Below are 24,498 nucleotides of genomic sequence, written 5' to 3'. Positions count from 1 at the left end.
GACCAAGTGTCCAAGCTCACGGCCTCAGGCTTGTGGAGAAATAGAGGCTGCTTTCTGCGCACGCAGTAGTGAAGAACTCAAGACCCAGAGCCCAGTAGGAGCCACACCCTTCTCCAGCTCTATCGCAGCCAGCCCTCTGGTCCAGATGGGGGGAGCAGTGAGTGCACCCCATGGCATGCGCTGTAAGTGGCAGGCCATGCCAGTGCTTTCCCCAGCTAAGGCCCTGCAAAGGGAAGCAGCAGGGGACACAGGGCTTGTCCATCTCATTGCGCTGCTGGAAGAGGGGAGGACAAGCCAGGCAGGGGAAGGACGCCCAAGCCAAAGGACAGCCCTGGTGGGCTGGTAAGAGGAACAATGAGAGCGAGGTTGGCAACAAAGAACTAAACCCTTCCCCGGCCATAGAAGGGCCTGGCTGGGTTTGGTTTCAGGCCAAGGGGAAGGCGGGTCCCTCTGCGAGTACGAATTGCTCTGCAGCCTGACAAACGCAGGAGAGCTGCTTTGGGGCATCAAGGAAGATGACGCTCCTTTATTTCCTGTCCAGGGGCCGGAGGTGCTGCACTCCCAGCCCCTGAGCACCCAGTGGGATGCATCGCACCCAGCCAGCTAACTGGGGCTGCAGGCAGTCACATCTCCAGCAGGCTGACATTCAGAAAGGCTGGCCCATGGGAGCTCACAGGACAGACAGGGACATGAGCCACAACACTGCACCCAACACAGGTCCCAGCTGGGAAGAGATATGCAGCCTCACACCCACTTTGAGAAGGAACATTCAGCACCTGCTGGTCCCCAGGGGCCACTTTTACTCAACGTTCTCTGGGGTTGGGTTAGAAACCGCTTGCGAGTGGGTAAGTTTATTTCCAAACATTCACTGCGTCAACACAGCTAGATCTTCCCAGCCAAGCACAGGGAAGGGGGGTGAAAAGGCCAGAGAAGTGAGGCAGACGCAGAAGTTGTAGGTGACAGAGCTGGCTACGCCACGGCCATGTCACACAAAGGAAGGGCTGTGGCCTGGTTGGAATTTTATGGGAATTTTTTTGTTTTTTTATTATTTTTGTGGTTTTTATACAGGCTAGCATTGTACCCTTTGCTAAAGCTGCTGATTCTGCCACATAAACTAGAACAGAAATTTCTCAGAAATTAAGTCAGTTCCCCTCCTGGTTAATTCACTGTCTGCCTCCCAAACGACACCGGTTTGTAATTTATTGTGTTTGCAACAGACACCCCTGTACAAAGTCTGACGTGCAGTTACACTGTTCTGACTGAGGAATGAAGAAGCCGAGAGTTCACTGAACGCTGGAATTTCCCTGCACAACATGGCCTGGTCTGGAGTTTGGTCCGCAGAGGGCAGCAGGTTAACCATAGAGATCGTCGTCATTGTCTTCACTGTACACGTTCCCCCCGCTGCCACTGCCTGGGCCTTGGCTTGGGCCAGCGCCACCCTGGTTACCGGACGGGAATCTGCACAGAGCATTTCGGGAAGGGAGAGCAGAGAAACACCAGTCAAGCTCCGCCCAAAAGCCGCCGCCTTCCCCGCCACACCAGTCCCCTGGCTCAGAGACAAACGGAGGAAATTGTGCTCTCCGCTTACACTGCTGATAAGTTTGGTTGTTTTTGTTTTTTTTTAAACGCAGGCAGAAACTGAGACCTACAGCTCCGGCATTCCAAGAAAGTCCCACAGCGCTTTACAAAGCGCCTGCCACCCAAGTGCAGCCCACCCTGGGGTGGGCCCAGCTGCTGTTTAACAGCACGTGGCTTTGACAGGAATTGACCGACCGGCACTGCTGGGGGAACGGAGAGTTGGGGAGACAGAACACAGTTCCCCAAACACTAGGACACAGCTGAAGCTGCTCATCATTAGCGACCCGCTAGCCCCTGCCCCCCAAGTTACCTGAAGCTGCCGAAGCCGCGGCTTTGCTGTAGAGTCTGTGCAAACATCTCGTATTTCCTGATGTCGTTGTCACTGACAGAGCGGCGAGCAAAGCGCATGGCCTCCTCAAAGTGATCCCTGCGGATCTCCGGAACCGGGTCGTCCTCCTCCACTTCCTGCAACGGAGCAGAGACAGAACCACAGCTCACCCTGCACCCAAGCTCCCACTGAAAACAGCACTTTGTCCCCAGCCAAGCACCCAAGAGCTCTGCTTTGGGTAATGCTCTGATACAGCCAGCGGGAGCAACTGGAAAGGGGAAACTGCAGCAGAGAAGTGACCTCACCCTAGGGAAGGGTCCCCTTGGCAGTGGGAAAGCCTGGCCTTCCCCCACATCAGCCCAGCATTTGGGCTGCCAAGAGCCAAGAACCCACCTGCTGCGAAGGGCACCTCACGTGACCACGTTCAGTGCCCTGCTCCGTGGCTGGGGAATGCCCACCTCTCTGGGGTGCCTGGGGATACCTGTGCCAACAGCCTGGAGACAGCCACATCCCGTCTCTCTCTAGCGGCACTGAGACGCAGCCGCACTCACCATGGCAGAAGGGTTGGTCTGCCTCTCGCGCTCTCGCCTGATCTCGTTCTCAATGGACTCGCGAATGGCCAGTTTGCAGGCACGCTGGCAGATCTCGGTCAGGTCAGCTCCTGAAAAGCCGTTGGTCATCTTCGCCAGGAACTCCAGGTCCACATCCTGTGGGAGGATCAGGACGGTCCATTCTTTACATGTTACACTGCCAGCTAATACCAAGGTGTCATGTGCCCTCGAGGCAACAGGCTGCCCTCCTAGAATTGGCCAGTAGTGGGAAGACCCTACAGCTCAGCTTTGAGCAAAGGCAGGCCCGCCCTCCCACATGTGCCCAACCAGAACCTGGGCAGGCAGCTCCAGGTGCCTTAGTACGGCTCTCCCCACCAGGAAAGGCAGCCGGATGCAGCATGGCTCCAGGGGTCAGACGTCAGTGCTGGGGATCGCCTGAAGCAACATTAGGCTGCAGCCAGCAAAGCCCCGAAGTCACTGGCTCACGGTGTGACAGCATCAGAACTGCAAAGCCACAGGGGAGCGTGGGGAGCCCAGCTCAGCGCCAGAGTGCTAGGGAAATGCCGCCCTTGGGTAAGGAAGGGCACGGGTCATGTGACTGCCCAGGGTCTCATTTGCAAAGAGTGCAGCAGTGATACCCCAGAGGGCACGGAGATAAACACGGCACAAGAACCTTATTTTAAGTCCCCCAAGCTGCTCAGAGCAATGCACCATTTCAGTTATCACCCGCCAGCCAGCCGTAGCCCATAGGGAAGATATGCTCTATATTAGGGAACCCCAGTGCTGGCCCAGCGTGGGCCCTTCGCTCCTGGACAGGGCTGCTCTGTTTGGTTTGCCTCCTTGAGGCAGGCCCTGCGGCCCCGTTGCCCACAGCCTGAGCTCAGTAAATGGGCTCCGTCAATTAACCTTTGTGGCTCTCGCTTGATTTCCCTGTCCTGTTTTGTGTTCACAACAGAGAACCGAACCAACCTGAGCATGTCCCCTTCCCAGAACGCAATGAGTCAGGCTTTAGAGGTGTTGGGGGGTAGCCCTGTGAAGGGTGGCTGTATTTTAGGGAGCTGCCCCTTATACCCAAGGAGTCACTGGCATGCAGACTCCAAACTCCCCCAGCAGCAGGGACGGCAGCTCATGCGCTAACAGCAGTGGTGGCCTCTCTGCCGTTCCCCTTGCTCCTTTGGGGTCCATTTTCACCAGACCCCAGGAACACCACAGCCTTGGTCAAAGAGCTCAGGCCTTGCCTTGGCAACGGGGGACTTCCTCAGGTTGGCCTTGAGGATGGCGATTCGTGACTTCTCATCAGGCAGGGGGATATAGATGAGCTGATCCAGGCGGCCAGGGCGCAGGATGGCCGGGTCGATGATGTCTGGCCTGTTGGTAGCACCGATGATGAAGACATTCTTCTTGGTGGACATGCCATCCATCTCTGTCAGAATCTGATTAATGACACGGTCCGCGGCGCCCCCACCATCACCGATGTTCCCACCTCGAGCCTTTGCAATGGAGTCCAGCTCATCAAAGAAGAGCACGCAGGGTGCTGCTTGGCGGGCCTGCACAAGGCAAACACACACAGTTCCTTTGTGCACTTAACAGCAAGTGCCAGGATCACACTAGAATTCACCTGAAGCATCTCCTGGCCTTTGGCAGACAAATAAAAGCCCTCTCTCATCATACACCGAGAGGTGCTGGAATGCTGCTGGACCTCAGGGCAGCTTAGACAAGCGGCTCTCTGGCTGTCCCAGATTTACATCACGAACACTTACGCTCAATAGCCTGAGGCATTTCCCCAAGAACTGGGAGCAACGTTAACCAGCAGAACGTTGGAGACTCCCAGGTCTAGAGAAAAGCTGGGAAGTATTCTGGCTCGACTGGCACTCTTCCTACATGAGATTTCACTCCCCTTGCAACTCCCCATTCCCACAGCAGGCAACATGCTTCGAAAGCAGACTCCCAAGACGAGCATGCAGCTCGGGCAGAGGCTCACATTTCCACTGAGGAACGAGACACTCATGAAGGTGGGTGGCCTCCCTAAGCTGGGTGTATTGCTGGACAAGACCGAGGACCTTGAAAACAAGAGCCTGCCAGACGAACCAGCTTTCAGCAGGTTTCTAGAAGGCTGAGAGTAGCTAATGGGATGTCCCATGTAACAGAGTTCTATGGGGTGGGGGATTACCTTTGAACAACCCTGCTTCCCTTCTATTCTGGTCCTTACCCTGCACCCATCGCCAGGATATCTGAGAATCTATCGTCCAACAGGCTCAGGGAGTAGCAGGAGCAAGTCTATTACATCTATGTGACTCGCACTATTGGGAAGGGTCATTAGTTTTCTAACGTTAGAAACATGGGGTGTGCTCACGACACGAGGAGGCAACACCTGACCATGTGACAAAATCAAGATAGCACTGGGGCCAGCTCAGCACAGGTGATGCTCTGGGGAGATGGGACAGAACATTAAAACCCTTAATAGGAAACAAAGCTACTTACCTTGTCAAAGATCTCACGCACGTTGGCTTCTGACTCCCCAAACCACATGGTGAGAAGCTCTGGCCCCTTGATGGAAATGAAGTTGGCCTGGCATTCATTGGCAATGGCTTTAGCCAGCAGTGTCTTACCACAGCCAGGTGGCCCATAAAACAGGACCCCTTTGGATGGAGTCATGCCGAATTTGAGGAATTTGTCTGGGTGCTCCACAGGATACTAGAGAAGGGAGAAATCTAGCATCAGCCCTCAGTGAATGAGCCAGATCAACGGATCACACCTTGACCCTGCCAGCTGAGAGGCTAAAGCTCCAAAACTTGAAGGGTTCGGACTGCTAGATTCTAACACAGTTTTCAAGACAATGTTTAACGCCATTCATCAACAGTCCTGGGGCCCGAAGAGCCTCTTTATCCCCAGGCCAGGCACTGCCGGGTTAGCAGCAGGGCCAGCTTCCTGCCAGTGTGCTTCATCTCTGCCCTGCAGGGACTGCGCTAGAGGGGAGAGATGGAAGCTCAGTCTCTGTGGCCCATTCAGCCAGGGTCTCTCTCCTGAGACAGTGATGTCCACCAGAAACTGGACAGTCCCACCAGTTCACCAGGGCTAGGGGATAGCTTTTGGTTAACACTAACTTGGGATGGCTTAAAACTAGAGAACACGACAGGATAAGAGTCTCCAATTTATATTTCATAAAAGGGCAGTGATGGGTCTTCAGCATCTGCCCTGCAGACAGTGATCTGCAGCCAAAGATAGGGGCATGACAAGACCGCCCTGATCCTGGCATCTCAGGGCTAATAGAAAAGAGCATTTCCAGCATCTCTTCGTAGGAAAAGCTTCACAATAGTAGAAAGCCCTTGATCAAACATGTCACACGCCCTGACAGCGCAGAGCCAGCACTTGCTTTTGGCATTTAGTTTCTTGGATACGAAGGTCTTAGCTACACTGAGACCTCAGCAATTTTCCCCACTCTTGGTCTCCATCTACATGACACAAGAGCACAAGAATGCCCACCCACAATAGCATTTCCACCACTGCTAACCCCAACACAAGATCTGCCAAGAAAGCTCAGTGTAGACGCAACTTAGAACAAGACAGAAAAGCGTCTGTCCCCAAAGCATGTGCACAGCCCTCCCCTCCCCTCCCCCCGTGCACACCACACTGTTAAAACTGACAGGAAGCATAATGAAGTTTACAGTCAAGTGTGAGGAAATCCGAATCCACGTGAAAATATTTGGGAAGAGGTGGCCTGTGAGATTAAGGTTGATCAGAAACCCTTTTTAGGTAAACCCTCTCCATTTGCAGCCCACACTGGCATCTCTCAGTAGATTTTTTTAATTAAGCAATTTAGCTGACAGCCAGGAATTGCTCACACCAGCCCTCACCTGCACAAGCTCCTGGAGTTCTCTCTTGACATCTTCTAGACCACCAATATCTTCCCAGGTAACCTGCGGCACCTCCACCACGGTCTCCCGCAGAGCTGAGGGGTTGCTCTGGCTCAGAGCCCACTAGCACCAGGAGAGAAAGGGTAACACATGAATTACATGCTACGTTCACTTGTTCTAAGACAGTAATGAACAGAGAGAGACTTGTGCCAGCAGCAAACTGAGCATTTCTGCATTACCCTGAAGTCATCCATGGTCACGGCCAGTGAATTCATCACTTCAGCATCAATGGTTTCATCCTCCAGGTCTATGAGATCCATCTTCTTCCTGATGGCCTGAAGAGCAGCTTCGGAGCAAAGGGCAGCCAAGTCAGCACCAACATGGCCATGGGTCTCATTGGCCACCTGAAAGCAATGCATCAGCCGTGACTTGCCGGGACATGTGCAAACACGTCACACTGGCAGAATTTGGGCCCCACTTTTCTGCCCAAGAGTACAGCCAGCAAGACATGCAGTAACCCTCTGGGGGACAGGAACCTTGATGCTTTGCTGTAAGTTCAGAAGGCGCACACAGCACCCCAGCCAGCAGGCAGGGAGAAGCTACGTTTCATATGGGATTGGAGCTAGGACTAATTCAGAAAGGGGGCAAAATGACAGCCCTGGAGATAGGTGTCCTCTATCCACAGGACCGACACTGCAAGTGCACTGCACCACTTCTCGTGCCCACTGCCAAACACTCAGATAACTCAGTCTGTGGTCCGTTCAATCCTTGGCTTCTCATAAGACTGCCAACTCGGGGAGTCTGAAGATATGGTAGCACAACACTCCTCCAACTGGCCTAAGAGCAATTTATGCATATTGGGGAACAAAATCCCAACTCTACATAGAAAATAATGGGGTCTAAATTAGCTGTTACCACTTGAGAGATCTTGGAGTCATTGTGGATAGTTCTCTGAAAACATCCACTCAGTGTGCAGCAGCCATCAGAATGTTAGGACCATTAGAAAAAGGTCAGATAATAAGACAAAAATATCATAACGTCACAATATAAACCAATGGTGTGTGACTAAGGGGGGATACCAGAGAGATCAGTAAAATCATGACTGGTGTGGAGAAGGTAGATAAGGAAGTGTTATTTATTCCTTCACATAACACAAGAACTAGGGGTCACCTAATGAAATCAAAAGGCAGTAGGTTTAAAACAATCACAAGGAAATAATTCTTCACACAACGCGCAGTCAACCTGGGGAACTCATTGCTAGGGGATATTGGGAAGGCTAGAAGTATAAGTGAGTTCAAAGAAGAATCAGATAAGTTCCTGGATGATAGGTCCTTCAATGACTATTAGACAAGATGGTCAAGGATGCACCCCATGCTCTTGGTGTCCCAAAGCCCAGGTGCTGGGACTGGACGGCAGGGGATGGATCACTCAGTAATTGCTCTGTTCTGTTCATTCCCTCTGAAGCACCTGGCACCAGCCATAGTTGGAAACAGGACACCAGGCTAGATGGACCATTGGTCTGACCCAATGCGACCGTTCATACATTCTTATGCAGCCACGCCACTTTCACATGGCAGTGACTTTTGGTCACAAGCTGGCTGAGTAGAATTAAGGCCAAAGATTCCCTGCTTATCCAGTGTCCTGCCCTATCAATCGCATGGATAAATTACATCACCATAACAGCAACAATTCATCCATTACGTAACTCCTTAATGAGAACACCGGTGTGCTGGTACAACCAAGGCTTTCCCAGAAAGCATGCTACCAACCTGCTCCAGATCAACATCGTCAGCCAGTTTCATATTCTTTGTGTGGATCTGTAGAATCTCCAGGCGGCCGGTGGCATCAGGGATACCGATATCTACCTCTCTGTCAAAGCGACCTGAGGAGCACAAAACACACACTTTGCCGAATTCTCTGGAAGTAGGTAAGCTCTGATTACAGCATTCCCCTGCCTGTGGTCCCACTGAAAAGCAAAATGAGGACTGTACACGTGTTCCAGGAGGTCCCAGTACTTTGAACTACAGTGATGGATGCTTTAAAAAACCCAAGAGAGATCTGAGAGTGAGGGAGAGATTCAGCCCGTCAGGGCAAGTGAGAGCACTGATTTGATTAGAAGTCAGGATTGCCAAATGTTGAGGAGCATTGATTGGTTCAGTCATTCTTCTAGAGTGATTTACGCTTTTGTGAAGGTAAGTCTCCCCCTCCCCAGCACTGCTCTGTTTCTGAAAGAAGCAGCACCACAGATACGTGGATTCCAAGGCCAGGAGGGACCAATGCAATCATCTAGTTTGATCCCCTGTAGGACACAGGCCAGAGACCTGCCCCACAGTAATTCCTAGAACTTTTAGAAAAACATTCCATCTTGAATTTAAAATGGTCAGTGATGGAGACTTCACCACAACCCTGGGTAAGTTGTTCCGATGGTTAATTACTCTCACCCTTATTTGCAGTCTGAATTTGTCTAGCTTCAACTTCCACCCACTGGATCACGTTAGACCTTTCCCTGCTAGACTGAAGAGCCCTTTATTAAATATTTGTTCCCCATTAGATACTTCTAGATTGTAATCAAATCACCCCATAACCTTCTCTTTATTAAGCTCAACAGACTGGACTCTGCGTCTGTCACTATAAGGCAGGTTTTCTAAGCCTTTAATCGTTCTAGTGGCTCTTCTCTGAACCCTCCGCAAGTTACCAACATCCTTCTTGAACTGTGGGCACCAGAACAGGACACAGGATTCCGGCAGCAGTCGCACCAGTGCCATATACAGTGGGAAAATCACCTCTCTGCTCCTACTCCAGACTCCCCAGTGGATACATCCCAGGATCCCATTTGCTCTTTTGGCCAGAGTCACACTGGGAGCTCATGTTCAGCTGATTAGTCACCATCACCCCCAAATCTTTTTCAGAGTCCCTGCTTCCGAGGATAGAAGTCACCCATCCCATAAATTTGGCTTACATTCTTTGTTTCCGGATGTATACATTTTGCTGTATTAACAGATTGTTTACCAGCATGACTCCTTTTCCATGTCTACCCATGCATGCACAGCACAGGTCGGGACTATTCCAATATTCAGAGGCAGATTTAAATCTCTCTCATAACCTTCTACAACGCCTGTCACTGTAGTATCTGAGCTATGTATGAAGGGTGTTACAGTGCCTAGCATGAAAGAGCCCCGATCCCTGACGGCCACTACTGCAAGAAAAATTAATAGCCACGTGCAAAAATGTAAACATGCCACAACTGCACAATATCACCAAAACTGTGCACTCAGATAGCTAGTTGTGCATTTAACTGGCCATTTGCCCATGCAAGTTCCACTAGTCTGCAGCTGCAGCCTGGCAGAAACTGCTCATGCAAACTGGACATTCGTTCTTGGCACAAAGTTCTGAAAATTCACTGGACATGTCTCAACACCTAAATTTAAGGTACGAGAATTTGGAGCTTACTACAAGTTAAGGGATGAACCTGTCTGAAGTGACCAGCTACTAGAGATGGTCTTTAAAGCACCCTCAAGGTTTCCAGTGGAATTTTGTTTAATAGTAAATGGCTACTTCAGACAGAGGCTTGCCTTAGCCATCATTACAGCATTTTGCAATTTCTGCTGTTTATAACCCTGCAGCACGAAGTGTGATACCAAATGCTGGAAGCCAGGAATGAGTTTCCCATGAGCTCTGAAGAGATGAGTCAGCAAGTTGTTAATCAGACCTACAAAGTTATTGGGCACATGCTAATGTCTAATCAATCATTTCACAGCCCTAACCGGGGAACACTCCAGTACCACCTGTAACAAAGCACTGGATGCACCAACAAAAAGGCAGCAAAACTCAGTTACCAAATCGCCTGAGTGCAGGGTCAATGCTGTTAGGTCTGTTGGTAGCTGCCATAACAATCACATGTGCTCTCTGTTTCAGGCCATCCATAAGAGTCAGCAGCTGCGACACTATGCGACGTTCCACCTCTCCATGGGTCTACAGAGAGACGAAACAGCAGATTAGCAAGAGACCCAACAGAAGCAGGTCGGCAACACTGCCTGACGTTAGTAAAATCCTCAAGCTCGAAGGAAACCTTCTGTTCTGTGCCAGCCCCAGTCTTTGGATTCTTCCCAACTCAGATCAAAACCCAAGCACTCGGCTAGCGTGATGCATCTACACTGCTTCTGCACTACACTTAAGTCCTGGTGCTAACAGGCTGTGGGAACGCAGGAGTGGGACTCCTTGTTTACCTTCTCTCTCTTCGGAGCAATGGCATCCAGCTCATCGATGAAGATGATGGCAGGCGCATTTTTTTCAGCTTCCTCAAAAGCTTTCCTCAGATTGCTCTCAGACTCACCAGCCAACTTGCTCATGATCTCAGGACCTGGAAAACAGCAGCAAGATGACAGGGTTTGGGGAAACAAGTAACCAACAGGACCTGTGACTGAGCGGCTCATTGCTAAGAGCAAAAGTTACATTTCTACCTGCAAAGGAACGTGCATTTCAAAAGAGAACTGGGAACGGCCAGGGCCAGAATCCACAGCAGCAGCAAAGCTGCGTTCTAACACCATAGAATCATAGAATATCAGGGTTGGAAGGGACCCCAGAAGGTCATCTAGTCCAACCCCCTGCTCGAAGCAGGACCAATTCCCAGTTAAATCATCCCAGCCAGGGCTTTGTCAAGCCTGACCTTAAAAACCTCTAAGGAAGGAGATTCTACCACCTCCCTAGGTAACGCATTCCAGTGTTTCACCACCCTCTTAGTGAAAAAGTTTTCCCTAATATCCAATCTAAACCTCCCCCCACTGCAACTTGAGACCATTACTCCTCGTTCTGTCATCTGCTACCATTGAGAACAGTCTAGAGCCATCCTCTTTGGAACCCCCTTTCAGGTAGTTGAAAGCAGCTATCAAATCCCCCCTCATTCTTCTCTTCTGCAGGCTAAACAATCCCAGCTCCCTCAGCCTCTCCTCATAAGTCATGTGTTCCAGACCCCTAATCATTTTTGTTGCCCTTCGCTGGACTCTCTCCAATTTATCCACATCCTTCTTGTAGTGTGGGGCCCCAAACTGGACACAGTACTCCAGATGAGGCCTCACCAATGTCGAATAGAGGGGAACGATCACGTCCCTCGATCGGCTCGCTATGCCCCTACTTATACATCCCAAAATGCCATTGGCCTTCTTGGCAACAAGGGCACACTGCTGACTCATATCCAGCTTCTCGTCCACTGTCACCCCTAGGTCCTTTTCTGCAGAACTGCTGCCTAGCCACTCGGTCCCTAGTCTGTAGCGGTGCATTGGGTTCTTCCGTCCTAAGTGCAGGACCCTGTTGGTAGCTGCCATAACAACCAGCCCGGAGAGTCTCCAAACCAGCTACCTACATCCAGTTAGAACGACCGAGCCACCTTCGGTCTTCCCTTCTGCTCAGCCTCTTCCTTTCCTGAGGACTCATCGGGTCACTGCACATTGCGGGCATCAATTCGGACTTGAAAGAGCCGCGACCAAATTACACAGTAAAGAATTCAGAGAGAGCCATATACTACAGTTGCCTTTTGTTTGTGGGGTTTGCAATACACGGGTAATAAAAGTCAGCTTTCCAGACTAGCTCCTCTGCGGACGGTCTGAAGAGACTTCAGTAAGGACAGACCTTTTGTAAGCATGTGAATTCCAGAAGGAAGAAAAGTACCCCCTGAGGAGGGCAGGGAGGGGATAAGAGATCTCCTACAACAGGCAATGACAAGTGTTACTGACTCACTCTATTAAAGTTCTTTTTGACTGCACCCACCACTGTGGCAATGGAACCCCAGGACTGAACGTTCTTTACAGGATCTGAGGGGAACTGACAGCCGTGACTAGAGCCAGTACTCATGTAGGCTTCCCCTGTGCAGCTCTGTGGATGCACCCAGATCCTGCCCTAGAGCACCCTCTGCTACTGCAGTTTGGGTACTCCCATTCAAAGACAAAGTCATTACCTACTATGTAGTTACTCTGCGATGCAATGGGAGCTCAAGCCTCTAGAGGAAGAGCTAGCGCATTACCCACAATGTCCTCCAGCCCCTGCAAACTAGGGTCACTCTAAAGATGCTGAGCTCGCCAACTCCAGACACTGGTCACTCTTATACTGCGTGGTCCATTTGGCTGCTTTCACCCTCCCAGGTCAAAGTCTGATGCAATCTGACCAAAATCGAAAGAAAAAGCAGTTTCTAAGCACATATCCCCAGTCCCCGAAACACTAAGTATGACGTGCGGCACAAGGCTGAGCAAACAGAAAAACATTATAGTAACCTGGCCATTGCTGGCTATATCCTATACGCCCCAGGTCATTCTGACCCAGCCCTTTGGCGATCCCATGAAGGGGTTAATAAGGAGTTTTGATCCTGTTGTTAGATTGTGAGTCTCACATACTGCCCTTGGGAAAGCTCCTTCCAGCTGGTATGAAGTGAAGCAAGAACAGCTCTCCTCCTCCACTTGTAGGGAGCTCCCCATGCCAAGAATGACCGTAGAGGGCTCTCCACTACAGACCAGCCAGGTAGCATTACCCCTTCACGAATGAAACATGCTGGCATAGGCTGAAACTCTTCGCTGATGTATTTTCTAACCAGATGTGTCAACCCACAACCTCCACACTCCCCCTCAGCAGACGAAAGAATCTAGGTCCTAGATCTGAACACATCTTTACAACTCTTCTGGTCTATGAGGAGACTATAGTTTAATCCACGCTGACACTAGAGAGGTTTTCACAAGGATAGGCTGCAAAATGCCCAGAGGCATGCTTGAAACAGGTCAGGAAAGACTTAAAAAGAAGGTGGCTCCACTCAGCTGAGGGTAGTTTACAAACACCATTGATGCCTTCTGTCCCCATGAGCTGGATGCACATTTCAAATGAGTGCTTAAAAGGGATCTGGGGCACAAGGAATTCATGCAACTTACCATTGATCAGAAAGAAGAAAGCTCCAGTTTCGTTAGCCACTGCACGTGCAATCAGGGTCTTGCCGGTACCAGGCGGGCCGTACAGCAGGATTCCACGGGGAGGCTGGGGACAAGGAGCAGGGCCTTTGTTAGCACATTAATTTTAAACGACAATGTAGGGTCCTAATGAACCTGAAGAGAATCTGAACAGCGCATTCACTCCAAAGCTCTGGTGCAAGTTCAGGCAGCAACAATCAGTCTTATCAACGCTGCTAACGTCTTTCTGCAGTACACGGAAACTAGAACTATCCAACTGGTGGCAGGGCTGTTCCAAAGCGAGGCTCTGCTCTTCACATCACTGTCTCTCCAGACAAGCACTGTGCAACAGACCATGGCTTCTAGCTTTTCACTCCGCACCCACCAGAGTGGTAGCCTGAACACCTAGGCTAGCAGCGGGACTCCTGAGGTCACCAAGAAAGGTCACGGGTTACCTCCCCCCAGCACCAAGCACACTCCCAACTTCTTGCTGGACCAAGAAGGAAGATCCCAGCAGAGCTTCAAGCACTGAGCTAGGCTGATCATTCATGTGGCACTCGCAGAGATTAGCAGGTCGACCCTTACCTTCACACCTATGGCCTTGAAAAGTGCAGGGTGTCTGAGCGGAAGCTCCACCATCTCCTTGATCTGGGCCAGCTGCTTCCGGCAGCCTCCAATGTCATCATAGCCCACTTCATTCAGGGACTCTTCCTCATCCTGCCAGCAGGGAAAGTCATTAGTGCACAAGGGAAACAAGAGACTTAGTTTAACACTCTCCTCAGTCAAGCAGGACCTGGGAGCCCTTAGGCACTGGAGAAAGCAGTGGGGATCCCCACAGGACTTTTCTTTTCCTCCAACTGGATTACAGAAGAGCACAGGCCACTGGCCGTAGCACAAAACTGGGAACCAGTTCTAATGGATTTGCCTGTGGCCTTGGGCCAGTCACAGCGTCTCAGCATTAATCTCCTCAGCTGTAAAATGGTGAGGTGCTGAGAGGGGCAATGTTTAACTCCCTTCAGAGAGCGAAAAGGGTATGTCACTGCTAAGCAGTATTCATCTCAAGGTATAATCATGGCATGACCACAAACCTAGCTTCTTGAGTAACCTACCTAACTGTGCAGTGGAGACCGTTGACTGACAGCCCGTGATGTGGCTACACAGGAGCTCCAGCAAATTTAAAAGTGAAATTTGAATGGTTTCAAAATACCTCCCACCACCTAGCAGCTGTTAAGGGAGCAGGGATGCTGCCAGGGTCTCTCTTCCCTTTCAATGTCCTTCCCAGAATTAGATCCACATGCCAGTACTTTGCCTCCTACCACATACAATACATTTCAGGCTTGTGAGGGAGTTGGTTCGCACCAAGCAACAGACTATGATGCTAGCCCCAAAGACTATTCTAGCTCTTATGCCATGTCCATCACTGTGGGATCCAAAGGCCTTGGCATCATCGCACCTGATGCGTCACAACACTAAGAGCATATCACCAACTAGCAAAACTGAACTCTTTACAGTAAGTTCCTACATGACATCAAGGACCATTTATGGGACTGTTTCCACTCTTGGCACAGTTCAGAGCTGAGTGGCTCTGGCACAAGCTAAAGGCCTGGTTGAAGATCCACAGTTTACTGGCTGAGTGAAGTGACACCTAACGCTCAACTCAATGGCATGTCTCTGTCTGCCACTTGAAGAACATGTCCAATTTCAGGAACGGTCTACGCACCAGTGGGAAGAACCTTACTGCTTGTGGTGACAGTCAGAAAAGCAGCAGCAAATGGGTACTGTCAAGGGGAAGCTGATATGAAACTGATAAAACAAAGCAAAGTAGCTTAAACAAGTTAATCAAATGTAGGCTTAGTGGCAGTTTCTTGTAAAAAAGCTCTAAATTCAGGGATGAAGGCTGTATTCCTGCCCCTCCCACCATCTGGGTCTGCATAAGTACCAAAGCATGCAACCCTCTAGTATTGCTAACCTGGCGATGAAATTAGGCAGGGAAGCCCAACGTCAGGGATTAGCTATAGTTTAAGGAATTAGGCAGATGCATTTCAGTCAAGCCATTCAAAGCACCTCGGCTAACAGGCAGTTACACCACATGGGAGGCTCTTATTTTAGGACTGACTCACACACAGTATGGAAGGTAAAGATACCAAACTCTGCAGAAAGTTCAAAGCCAGTTCTAGCTAATGCTGTCAGTGTAACATTCAAACCCCACAGTGTTAGTGGCAGCATTCCAGGTCTTGTGGCTATTCAGAGATCTGTACTCAGCCGCAGTTATTTACAGTAATGTGAATGGTTTCCAGCAGATAGCTAGGTGAGTGGCTGCAGACACTGTCAGCTGTATGGGCTCACACTCTAGATTCTCCAACATGAGACTTCAAAGGCACCTGTGCCTAATGAAAGGTAGGGACCATACGCCTAGTACCTTCAGTGTTTCCTACCCTAAATGCAGAATGGCCAACCCGAGACACCGTATAGTGGCCTGATTTGCAGGAAGTGCTCTCCAAAAATCAGCCCCCTCTAGGTATCCCAAATTGGGCACCCAAAAAACAAACGAATGAACAAACAAAAACAACCAGACACTTTTCGAAGTCTTTTCTAATGTCCACATCCACTCCTTTTCCTGACAGGAAAAGAGTTGAGTTTGGTCAGCCACATCATATACATTATCTGCTACAGACCATAGGAACTGCAGGAACAGACCACAAGATGGGGGAGGTAACATCTTTGATTGGACCAACCTCTGTTGGTAAATGAGACAAGCTTTCGAGCTTACACAAAGATCTTCTTCAGGTCTGGGAAAGGGACTCAAGCCTGGTCTATGCTAGGAAGTTAAGTCGGAATATCTGCGTTGCTCAGGGGTGTGAAAAATCCACAACCGTGAGCGACACAATTAAACCGACCTAACCCCTGGTGTAGACAGTGTTAGGTCGACAGGACAATTCTCTCGTCAACCTAGCTACTGCCTCTCGGGGAGATGGATTACCTACACTGACATGAGAACCCCTCCCGTTGGCATAGGCGGCGTCTGCACTGAAGTGTGCAGCATTTTAAGTGTAGACAAGCCCAAAGAGTGTCATAGCTAAACATAAGGTGGAACAAATCGTTTAGTACAAGTAATTGACACATGCTGTAAGAGACCATTCAAGATGAAGTGGTCTGTTAACACCTCTGCAGTCATAGGACAAAACAAGAGGGTTAGTGGATTACAGATTGTTGTCTTAAGCCATAAATCCGGTCTCTTTTTTAAATCCGTGATCTGTAGTGTCTAGCAAAGTTATGAATTTAAGCTTCCAGAACAGAGACCATTGTATGACAATGGTTAATATTAGATGCTCCAAAGGGAAGTGTGAAATCTGCACAGCAAGCACACAGAGACACCCCAGAAATAGATTCCCTTCTGCAAGAAGGGTACTGTGGGAGAAACCAGGTGCTGGGGCTCAGCTTACCTCTCGTTTGATGGGCTCCCCTTCACAGTGGATCACTGTATCTGGAGCCACTATACAATAAGGGCTTGGGTCTGTCTCCACCACTTTGAACTCCACAGCACGCATCCCTCCACGCACAAGGAAGATGTCACCTGGAAAAACCATCACATTTCAATGACCTGCAGTTACCAGAGCATGTACAATGTCAGAGTCCTCATGCTACCAGAGAGGCCCAATGGGACAGACTGCATGTATTTGGTAATAAAAAGAGGTGCCCGTAGCTGCCATTTACCAATGCTGTCAGTGTTTATTCCAAACACGGCATTTACTGTAACTGTCAGCGTGTCAAACCGCCTCTCGTGTGGTTAATGTTTCCAAAACTTTGATCAGGAATAATGTCAACAGCTGTGAGGAGAGAAGAGTTCTCCACTCAGAAGATAGTGAAATAACCTGCACAGGTAAGACCTGGACTATAGAGCTGCCAATGCCTTCCTGGGGGAGGCTTCACCAACACCATGTAAGTCAGGGTGCAAACAGCATCATGCTTGCTCTCAAAGTGAGTGACTACAGATCCCCAATACAGGCCGCCTGGCCTTCCCACAGGTGGCACAGGAAACTGCAGATCTGAGAGGAAGGGAGTGCTATACTGGGAATCAGACCCAGAAAGGAAATCGGCCAAACTGACCAGCTAGTAGTGGGATGAGAGAAAGCCCAACGCCAAAACTACAATGCAGTGGCCAGAAGAAACCAATTCAATGAGCCCCATCCTCAATGCACAGTAACTAAGCCCTGGTCTACACTAGGACTTTAGGTCGAATTTAGCAGCATTAAATCGATGTAAACCTGCACCCATCCACACGATGAAGCCCTTTATTTCGACTTAAAGGGCTCTTAAAATCGATTTCCTTACTCCACCCCTGACAAATGGATTAGCGCTTAAATCGGCCTTGCTGCCTCGAATTTGGGGTACTGTGGTATTGGCCTCTGGGAGCTATCCCAGAGTGCTCCATTGTGACCGCTCTGGACAGCACTCTCAACTCAGATGCACGATTGTTTGCTGTTGCTCTGACGCAGGGAGGGGCGACTGAGGACATGGCTTACAGGGTTGGCTTCAGGGAGCTAAAATCAACAAAGGGGGTGGCTTTACATCAAGGAGTATTTCAGGCAGGACTTCATGGAGGGTTCCAATAAGAAATGGTGCACCTAAGTTATTGTTCTTATTGGAACAAGGAGGTTAGCCTGGCCTCTGATTGATACATGGCTAGATTTACCTCGCTGCACCTTCTCTGTGAGTGACTGCAGTGTGACCTAGAGGAATGAGTCCCCTAGACAGGGGAGGGGGGGAAGCAAATGAGTACAAAACAAGTCTGGTCTATTTCTTGTTTTGATCCACTCCATCTATCTTTTACATCTTTGGCTGGCAGCAGACGGTGCAGAAGGACTGCATGCCATCCACATCTCATGGCTGCTCGGCAGAAGATGGTACAGTACGACTGCTAGCCATCCTTATCTCTTGCCTGCCCGGCAGAAGATGGTACAGTATGACTGCTAGCCATCCTTATCTCTTGCCTGCCCGGCAGAAGATGGTACAGTATGACTGCTAGCAATCCGTATCGCCTGCCTGCTCACCATAAGACGGTTCAATAGGACTGACTGCAGGACTAAAGAGAATGACCTGGTCAAGTCACTCCAAATTTAGTCCCTGCGCCCATGTCTGCCCAGGCGCTCCCAGCCGACGTGGCCAGGAGCACCTCGGACATGACGAGGACGGCTATCAGTCGTATTGCACCGTCTGCTGCCAGAAAGCAATGGGTTGCTGCTACTGTGTAGCAATGCCGTACAGCGTCTGCCAGCACCCAGGAGACATACGGTGACGGTTACCTGAGCAGGCTCCATGCTTGCCGTGGTATGGCGTCTGCACAGGTAATTCAGGAAAAAAGGCGCAAAACGATTGTCTGCCATTCCTTTTACGGAGGGAGGGAAGGGGAGCCTGACGATATGTACCCAGAACCACCCGCGACAATGTTTTAGCCCCATCAGGCATTGGGATCTCAACCCAGAATTTCAATGGGCAGCGGAGACTGCGGGAACTGTGGGATAGCTATCCACAGTGCAACGCTCCGGAAGTCGACTCTAGCCTCGGTACTGTGGAAGCACTCCGCCGAGTTAATGCACTTAGAGCATTTTCTGTGGGGACACACACACTCGAATATATAAAACCGATTTCTAAAAAAACGACTTCTATAAATTCGACCTTATTCCGTAGTGTAGACATACCCTAAATTCCTTCTTGCTGTCAGTTACACTTGCAGAGGAAGAGGGGAGGAAAAGAAGGTCATTCCAACCAATTCTCCCTTACTTTTTTTCCCTGTGTGCAAAACAAGTGACTGCCAGAATTCAAATTTCAAACCTGGGAGTGCAGCCTATCCACTCATCTCCTGTCTCTCCTCTCACTTTCCCTTCCTCTCCCCATCTTCACTCCGTGGGAGTTTGAGAGATAGTATGGTATCTAGACGGCCTTCCCCTCCCATCACCAAGCTGTCAGCACTGGCCTGGGGAGGGGGGACTCTTAGCCAGCAGCACCAGAAGTAGGCAGGGGAAGTGGGAAGTTCTGAATCCCAGAGCAGGACAATTCCCCATACAAAAGGCACTTAGCTCTGTGTAGTGCCTACCACAGGGGAGAAAACCTGACTGGCCAGATACCTTAGTTTGACATATTCCCTTCTCTGATCCCTTGGCTTGATTACAAGATGAGACGGGACCACTGTGATCATCTAGTGCAGCGGTTCTCTAACTTCATTGCACTACAACCCCCTGCTGACAACAAAAATTACTACATGACCCCAGCAGCCAGGACTGAAGCCTGAGCCTGCCCAATCCCGCTGCCCTGGGTGGAGGAGGGGAAAACCCCAAGTCCCACCACCCTGGACGGAGGGCAAAGCCCAAGGGCTTCAGACCCAGGCGGGGGGCCTGTAACCTGATCCCAGCCACCCAGGGCTGAAGCCCTTGGGCTTCAGCCCTAGATGGGGGAAGGCTTCGGCTTTGGCCCTGGGGCACAGGAAGTCTAACGTCAGCCCTGGCGACCCCATTGGGGTCCCGACCTAGGTTGAGAACCGCTGATCTAGTCTGACCTCCTTTATAACATCAGCCCTAGGACTTCCCTAAATTAATTCATATTTGAGCTAAAGCAGAGCTTTTAGAAAAACATCCAATCTTGATTTAAAAATTGCTTGTGGTGGAGAATCCACCACAACCCTCGGTCAGTTGTTCCAATGGTTAATTACCCTCACTGTTAAACATGTGCACCTTATTTCTAGTCTGAATTTGTTTGGCTTCAACTTCCAGCCATTGGCTCTTGTTCTGCCTTTGTCTGCTAGATTGAAGAGCCATCTAATGTCAAGTTTCTGTTCCCCATGAAGGAACTTCCCTGTTATCCATCCCAGGGTCACATTAACCCTCTGGACCAGCGCTGCACCAGGAGTTGATGTTCAGATGATTATCCACCACGAACGCCAATTCTTTTGCACAACTACTTGCTTTCCAGGGTAGAGCCCCCCCACGCTGCACGTCTGACCTGTGCTCTTTGGTCTTCGACGCACAACGTTAGATTTGGTCAGACTGAAGCACTTACTGTTTGCTAATGCCCAGCTTCCCAAGAGATTCAGATCTCGCTGTTTCACTGACTGGAGGTACGTCTACACTGCAAAAAACCCCCACAGCTGGAACATGCCAGCTGACTCCGGCACCCAGGGCTCGGACTGCCCGGCTGTTTCATTGCAGTACAGACTTTCGAGCTCGGACTGCAGCCCACCTCACAGGGTCCTACAGCCCAATCCCAGAAGTTTGCACTGCAATTAAACCGTGCCTTAGTCTGAGCCAGCTGGCATGGGCCTGCTGCGAGTGTCTAATTGCAGTGTAGACATACCCGTAGTCACAAAGACACCAGTCAGACTCAAGCTACCCTAATGCCATGTACAGACCCAGGCAAGTTTCTGGAGCTCTTCTCCTTATGGTCAGTCTCATTACAAAGTGTGTCACAATCTTTCACCTTTCCCCCTGATTTTAGGGGTAGGTGTCATTACCTTTTCTGATTGGTCTATATGCTTCCAGGAAGTATGGTTTGAGGTAGACCTCAAACAGATTCCCTGTGATCCCTTCCACTGTGTCATCAATCGGTAACACATGTATGCGTTTGCCATACTTCACATCTGGGCAGGGCTGGATGCTGAAACACAAGCAGATTCCGGTAAGCTACAACTCATTTCATTCTTATACACAAAGCAAGGAAAGGCAGGCACAAAATACAGGGACTCCCAATGCCAGGATGAAAACCCCAGGGTGCATCCACCCTGCTCTGTGAGTATGTGAAGAGCTCCCCTGACACCCACCCTATGGCTTGTCCTTCACTCTGCTCATTTTCCTCTGTTCTTCTCCACCCTTCCCACTATGACTGCTGGAAAAGAGCAGCTTCCCACTCTTGCTCCCAAACCTTGTTCTCTCAGAGCCTCCTTCCCAAGCAGCAGAGTGAAGTGGACAAGTATCTGTCCACCTCCCCAGTTCTTACCTAGTGCATTCTGGGCAGCTGGAAGACTCAACAGCTACTTTTCATTTTAACAAGCAGCTGCTGCTGGCAAGGCTGTAAAGGGGGCAGAGAAAATCCCTCTCTTCCTGACTGCAACACCAGAAAACTGAGCTCCAGCTCCTAATCACTTTGGCAAAAGCTACTGAGCAGTTGTGAAACTAAGATCTCACTAGAATCAGCAAGCGACAAGAGACGTGTCAATTTCACTTAGAAGAAGCTTGCACCTAGAGTGTGTCCTACTGTTCACCTGAGTGTTTTCAAGTCTTGCTTTGCACAGCGCCCTTTATATACCATGTTAGCTAATGTTTTATAGAGAAGGAATTAAGTTGAAGAGTAAAGGAAGAGACCAAGTGGCCCAGAGGCAGGAGGAATTCAGAGACTAAGAATGGAAGTGTGATAAAGACAGGAATCAGGATTTCAGCAGAGGCAAGGCCACAGTAAGAAATGCAAAAGGAAATTTACAGCCAAAGGAGATAAGCAAGGACAAGTGTGAGGCCAAGGAGGATTCAGCGATTTCTGGCCTCTGGGACCAAGGGAAGTGATTGTGGGTTTGGAATGAAATCTCAAGAGGCGGCACCGGACAGAGACCTAGGTAGAGATAAATGGACGAAAGGAGAGATGATTAGCTGCTGAGAGACAGAGGATTTAGAAAAGATTATTTGAAATTTTAGGAGGTAAGAGATCAATGATCTAGGAGAGAAGATATTTGGTTATGAAGAACAGTCACGTCATAAGTAATTGTCATAAGTAATTGTTACAGCTGTAAACATCAGCTATGTACTCTACTCAAGCCCATCTTTACTTTCAATCTAGTATCATAGCTACACAGCCTGATCAGCTCAGATTTCTCCTTTTCCCATGTGCTGTTCAAAGCTTGCCACTTTGGGGTACTCCATTAGAAAGCACCTCAGTCCTCTACAAAGATACCAAAAAATATATTTTGCAGAGTCCGAAGAATCTACTAGATCTCACTCCTGAAAATCCTGTGCAAGCAACAGGAGCCTCAGATGCCCACCCAACAACATTTGGGGAGTGCTGGATTAGGAGCCAACTCAGTTGCAGCAGCAGCTGACCCTCCACAACTTGTGCACACAAAAGGACATTGCTGTGATTTAGAGCCATTTACAGGTTTTCCCTCTGTTAGATAATCTAGTTCACCTCCCTCAAGTCAATGCAAGGCTGTTCCCTATGATGCATGTTAGAGTGCTAACTCACTCTGCTTTTTAGAAGTCTCAAGCAACAGGACTCCCACAACACGTTTGCATGAGTTGCTAACCCCTCAGATTAAAATGGAAAGGATCTTTATATTCTAACTGTTCATTGCTTATGCTATTTGATTGTTTCACTTTTCACTCCGCTTTGACTATGAAAACAGATTAGTCACTTTTACTTTTCCAAACAGTATCAACTTCTGCTTCTCATGCAAAAAAGTTGAATGACTAAGCTACAGACACTATGGGGAAACACAATATCCCTTTCCACTGAAATGGCCATTACCATTTCTACTAATAATCAGACTGTGAAAAGACATAGGCTTAAACTATGCAACAGTCAAACGGAACATTTCAGGAGAAGAGAGATCTGTGATGTGGGGTGGGATTTTCAAAGATAGCTAAGAGATTTAGTGATGGAACTTGTGTTCCTAAATCACCTGAGCTCTTTTGAAAACCCCTCTTGTAGTCCACAGAACATAGTTCCCCTGCACAGGTCTTAGGAATAGTCATATAGCTAGCAGCGCATTTTAGATTCCAGCTACAGGACATTATCTTTTAAGAGGCACTGCTTCTTAGAACTACCCTGAAAGGTAACTCAACACTTGCTACAATCCCAATCTCCATTACTGACTGAATTAGTTCAGAGCCAGCTAAACAAATCCAGGAAGATGCATCAAGCTAGCAAAGCAGACCCCACCTGATCACATCACCAAGGCGCACTCTCAGATTGTTACGAACAACCCTGTTCATGCGAATCTTCTCATCTGAGCAGGTATCATCTGACAGGACAATGCAGACTGCTTCTCTCCTCTTCTTTCCTTTTAGCAGAACTGTGTCTCCTCTGAACAGCTGCAATTCATCCATTTTTGCCTGTGAACAGTGACAGAATTAGACCATGCATTTGACAAAGCCAGAACGTAACTGTTTGGAAGACAGCAACAACCTGACCCCAAAGTGCTTCATCTTGGTAACAGTAGTGTTGAGTGAGCCATGAAGAGATATGGGATCCCACAACTGCCTATCCTGGAGCAAGGGCAAGGCCTCCTGCTCGAACACTAGCATCATTAGAGAACCATGATAATTGCTCAGAAGTCTTACAAGCAAGAGATCTATAAGAAACCATTTTCACCCATCACAGCCCATCTGCTGTTTCCTCATGGCTTTCTATATAATCTTTACATTCATATAGCATGTTCAACAATGGCCTACTACCGAGTTTCAGGGTGAAAGACACTGAAGGTTTGCATATTAACTACACTGTTCTTAACGTTACTTGAGACATACCTGGGACAGTGATACGACACTGTTGTCCTCATTGATGGCTTCATCGACAATTAACCGATTGGGCCTGTTCTTCTGCTTTAGAATTGCGGTAGATAAGTCGTCCGCTTTAGAACTGGAAAGAAACAGAACTGCTGAGTCTGGATAATACTGGTTTCAGAGTAACAGCCGTGTTAGTCTGTATTCGCAAAAAGAAAAGAAGTACTTGTCGCACCTTAGAGACTAACCAATTTATTTGAGCATAAGCTTTCGTGAGCTACAGCTCACTTCATCGGATGCATAAAAGTGGAAACTGCAGAAGACATCATATACACAGAGACCATGAAACAATACCTCCTCCCACCCCACTCTCCTGCTGGTAATAGCTTATCTAAAGTGATCACTCTCCTTACAATGTGTATGATATTCAAGTTGGGCCAGCACAAATCCAGGTTTTCTTACCCTCCGCCCCCCGCCACACAAACTCACTCTCCTGCTGGTAATAGCCCATCCAAAGTGACCACTCTCTTTACAATGTGTATGAAAATCAATATGGGCCATTTCCAGCACAAATCCAGGTTTTCTCCCCCCCCCACCCCCAAAAACACACACACACACACACAAACTCACTCTCCTGCTGGCAATAGCTCATCCAAACTGACCACTCTCCTTACAATGTGTATGATAATCAAGGTGGGCCATTTCCAGCATAAATCCAAGTTTAACCAGAATGTCGGGGAGGGGGTTAGGAAAAAACAAGGGGAAATAGGCTACCTTGCATAATGA

General features: G+C 49.2%; 1 protein-coding gene across 1 annotated transcript in view; it reads right to left on the bottom strand.

The window, feature by feature from the left end:
• Positions 1 to 1,012: 1,012 nt before the first annotated feature.
• Positions 1,013 to 24,498, bottom strand: part of VCP (valosin containing protein) — a 33,375-nt gene continuing 9,889 nt past the window's right edge. Inside the window, exons 2-17 of the mRNA XM_048850229.2 lie at positions 23,737 to 23,848; positions 23,150 to 23,322; positions 20,739 to 20,881; positions 16,678 to 16,808; positions 13,820 to 13,951; positions 13,220 to 13,322; positions 10,538 to 10,671; positions 10,148 to 10,283; positions 8,081 to 8,193; positions 6,551 to 6,715; positions 6,312 to 6,434; positions 4,939 to 5,151; positions 3,696 to 4,004; positions 2,458 to 2,613; positions 1,889 to 2,043; positions 1,013 to 1,458 (exon numbers count right to left, since the gene is read on the bottom strand). Of these exons, the coding sequence (XP_048706186.1) occupies positions 1,353 to 1,458; positions 1,889 to 2,043; positions 2,458 to 2,613; positions 3,696 to 4,004; positions 4,939 to 5,151; positions 6,312 to 6,434; positions 6,551 to 6,715; positions 8,081 to 8,193; positions 10,148 to 10,283; positions 10,538 to 10,671; positions 13,220 to 13,322; positions 13,820 to 13,951; positions 16,678 to 16,808; positions 20,739 to 20,881; positions 23,150 to 23,322; positions 23,737 to 23,848 (2,404 nt within the window). The 3' untranslated portion in view covers positions 1,013 to 1,352. The remainder of the gene's footprint in view (positions 1,459 to 1,888; positions 2,044 to 2,457; positions 2,614 to 3,695; positions 4,005 to 4,938; positions 5,152 to 6,311; positions 6,435 to 6,550; positions 6,716 to 8,080; positions 8,194 to 10,147; positions 10,284 to 10,537; positions 10,672 to 13,219; positions 13,323 to 13,819; positions 13,952 to 16,677; positions 16,809 to 20,738; positions 20,882 to 23,149; positions 23,323 to 23,736; positions 23,849 to 24,498) is intronic.

This window comes from Caretta caretta, chromosome 5, assembly GCF_965140235.1.
Source record: "Caretta caretta isolate rCarCar2 chromosome 5, rCarCar1.hap1, whole genome shotgun sequence".
Classification (NCBI taxonomy): domain Eukaryota; kingdom Metazoa; phylum Chordata; order Testudines; family Cheloniidae; genus Caretta; species Caretta caretta.
The sequence above is the reverse complement of the archived record's forward strand: the minus strand, read 5'-3'. Positions and strand labels throughout refer to the sequence as shown.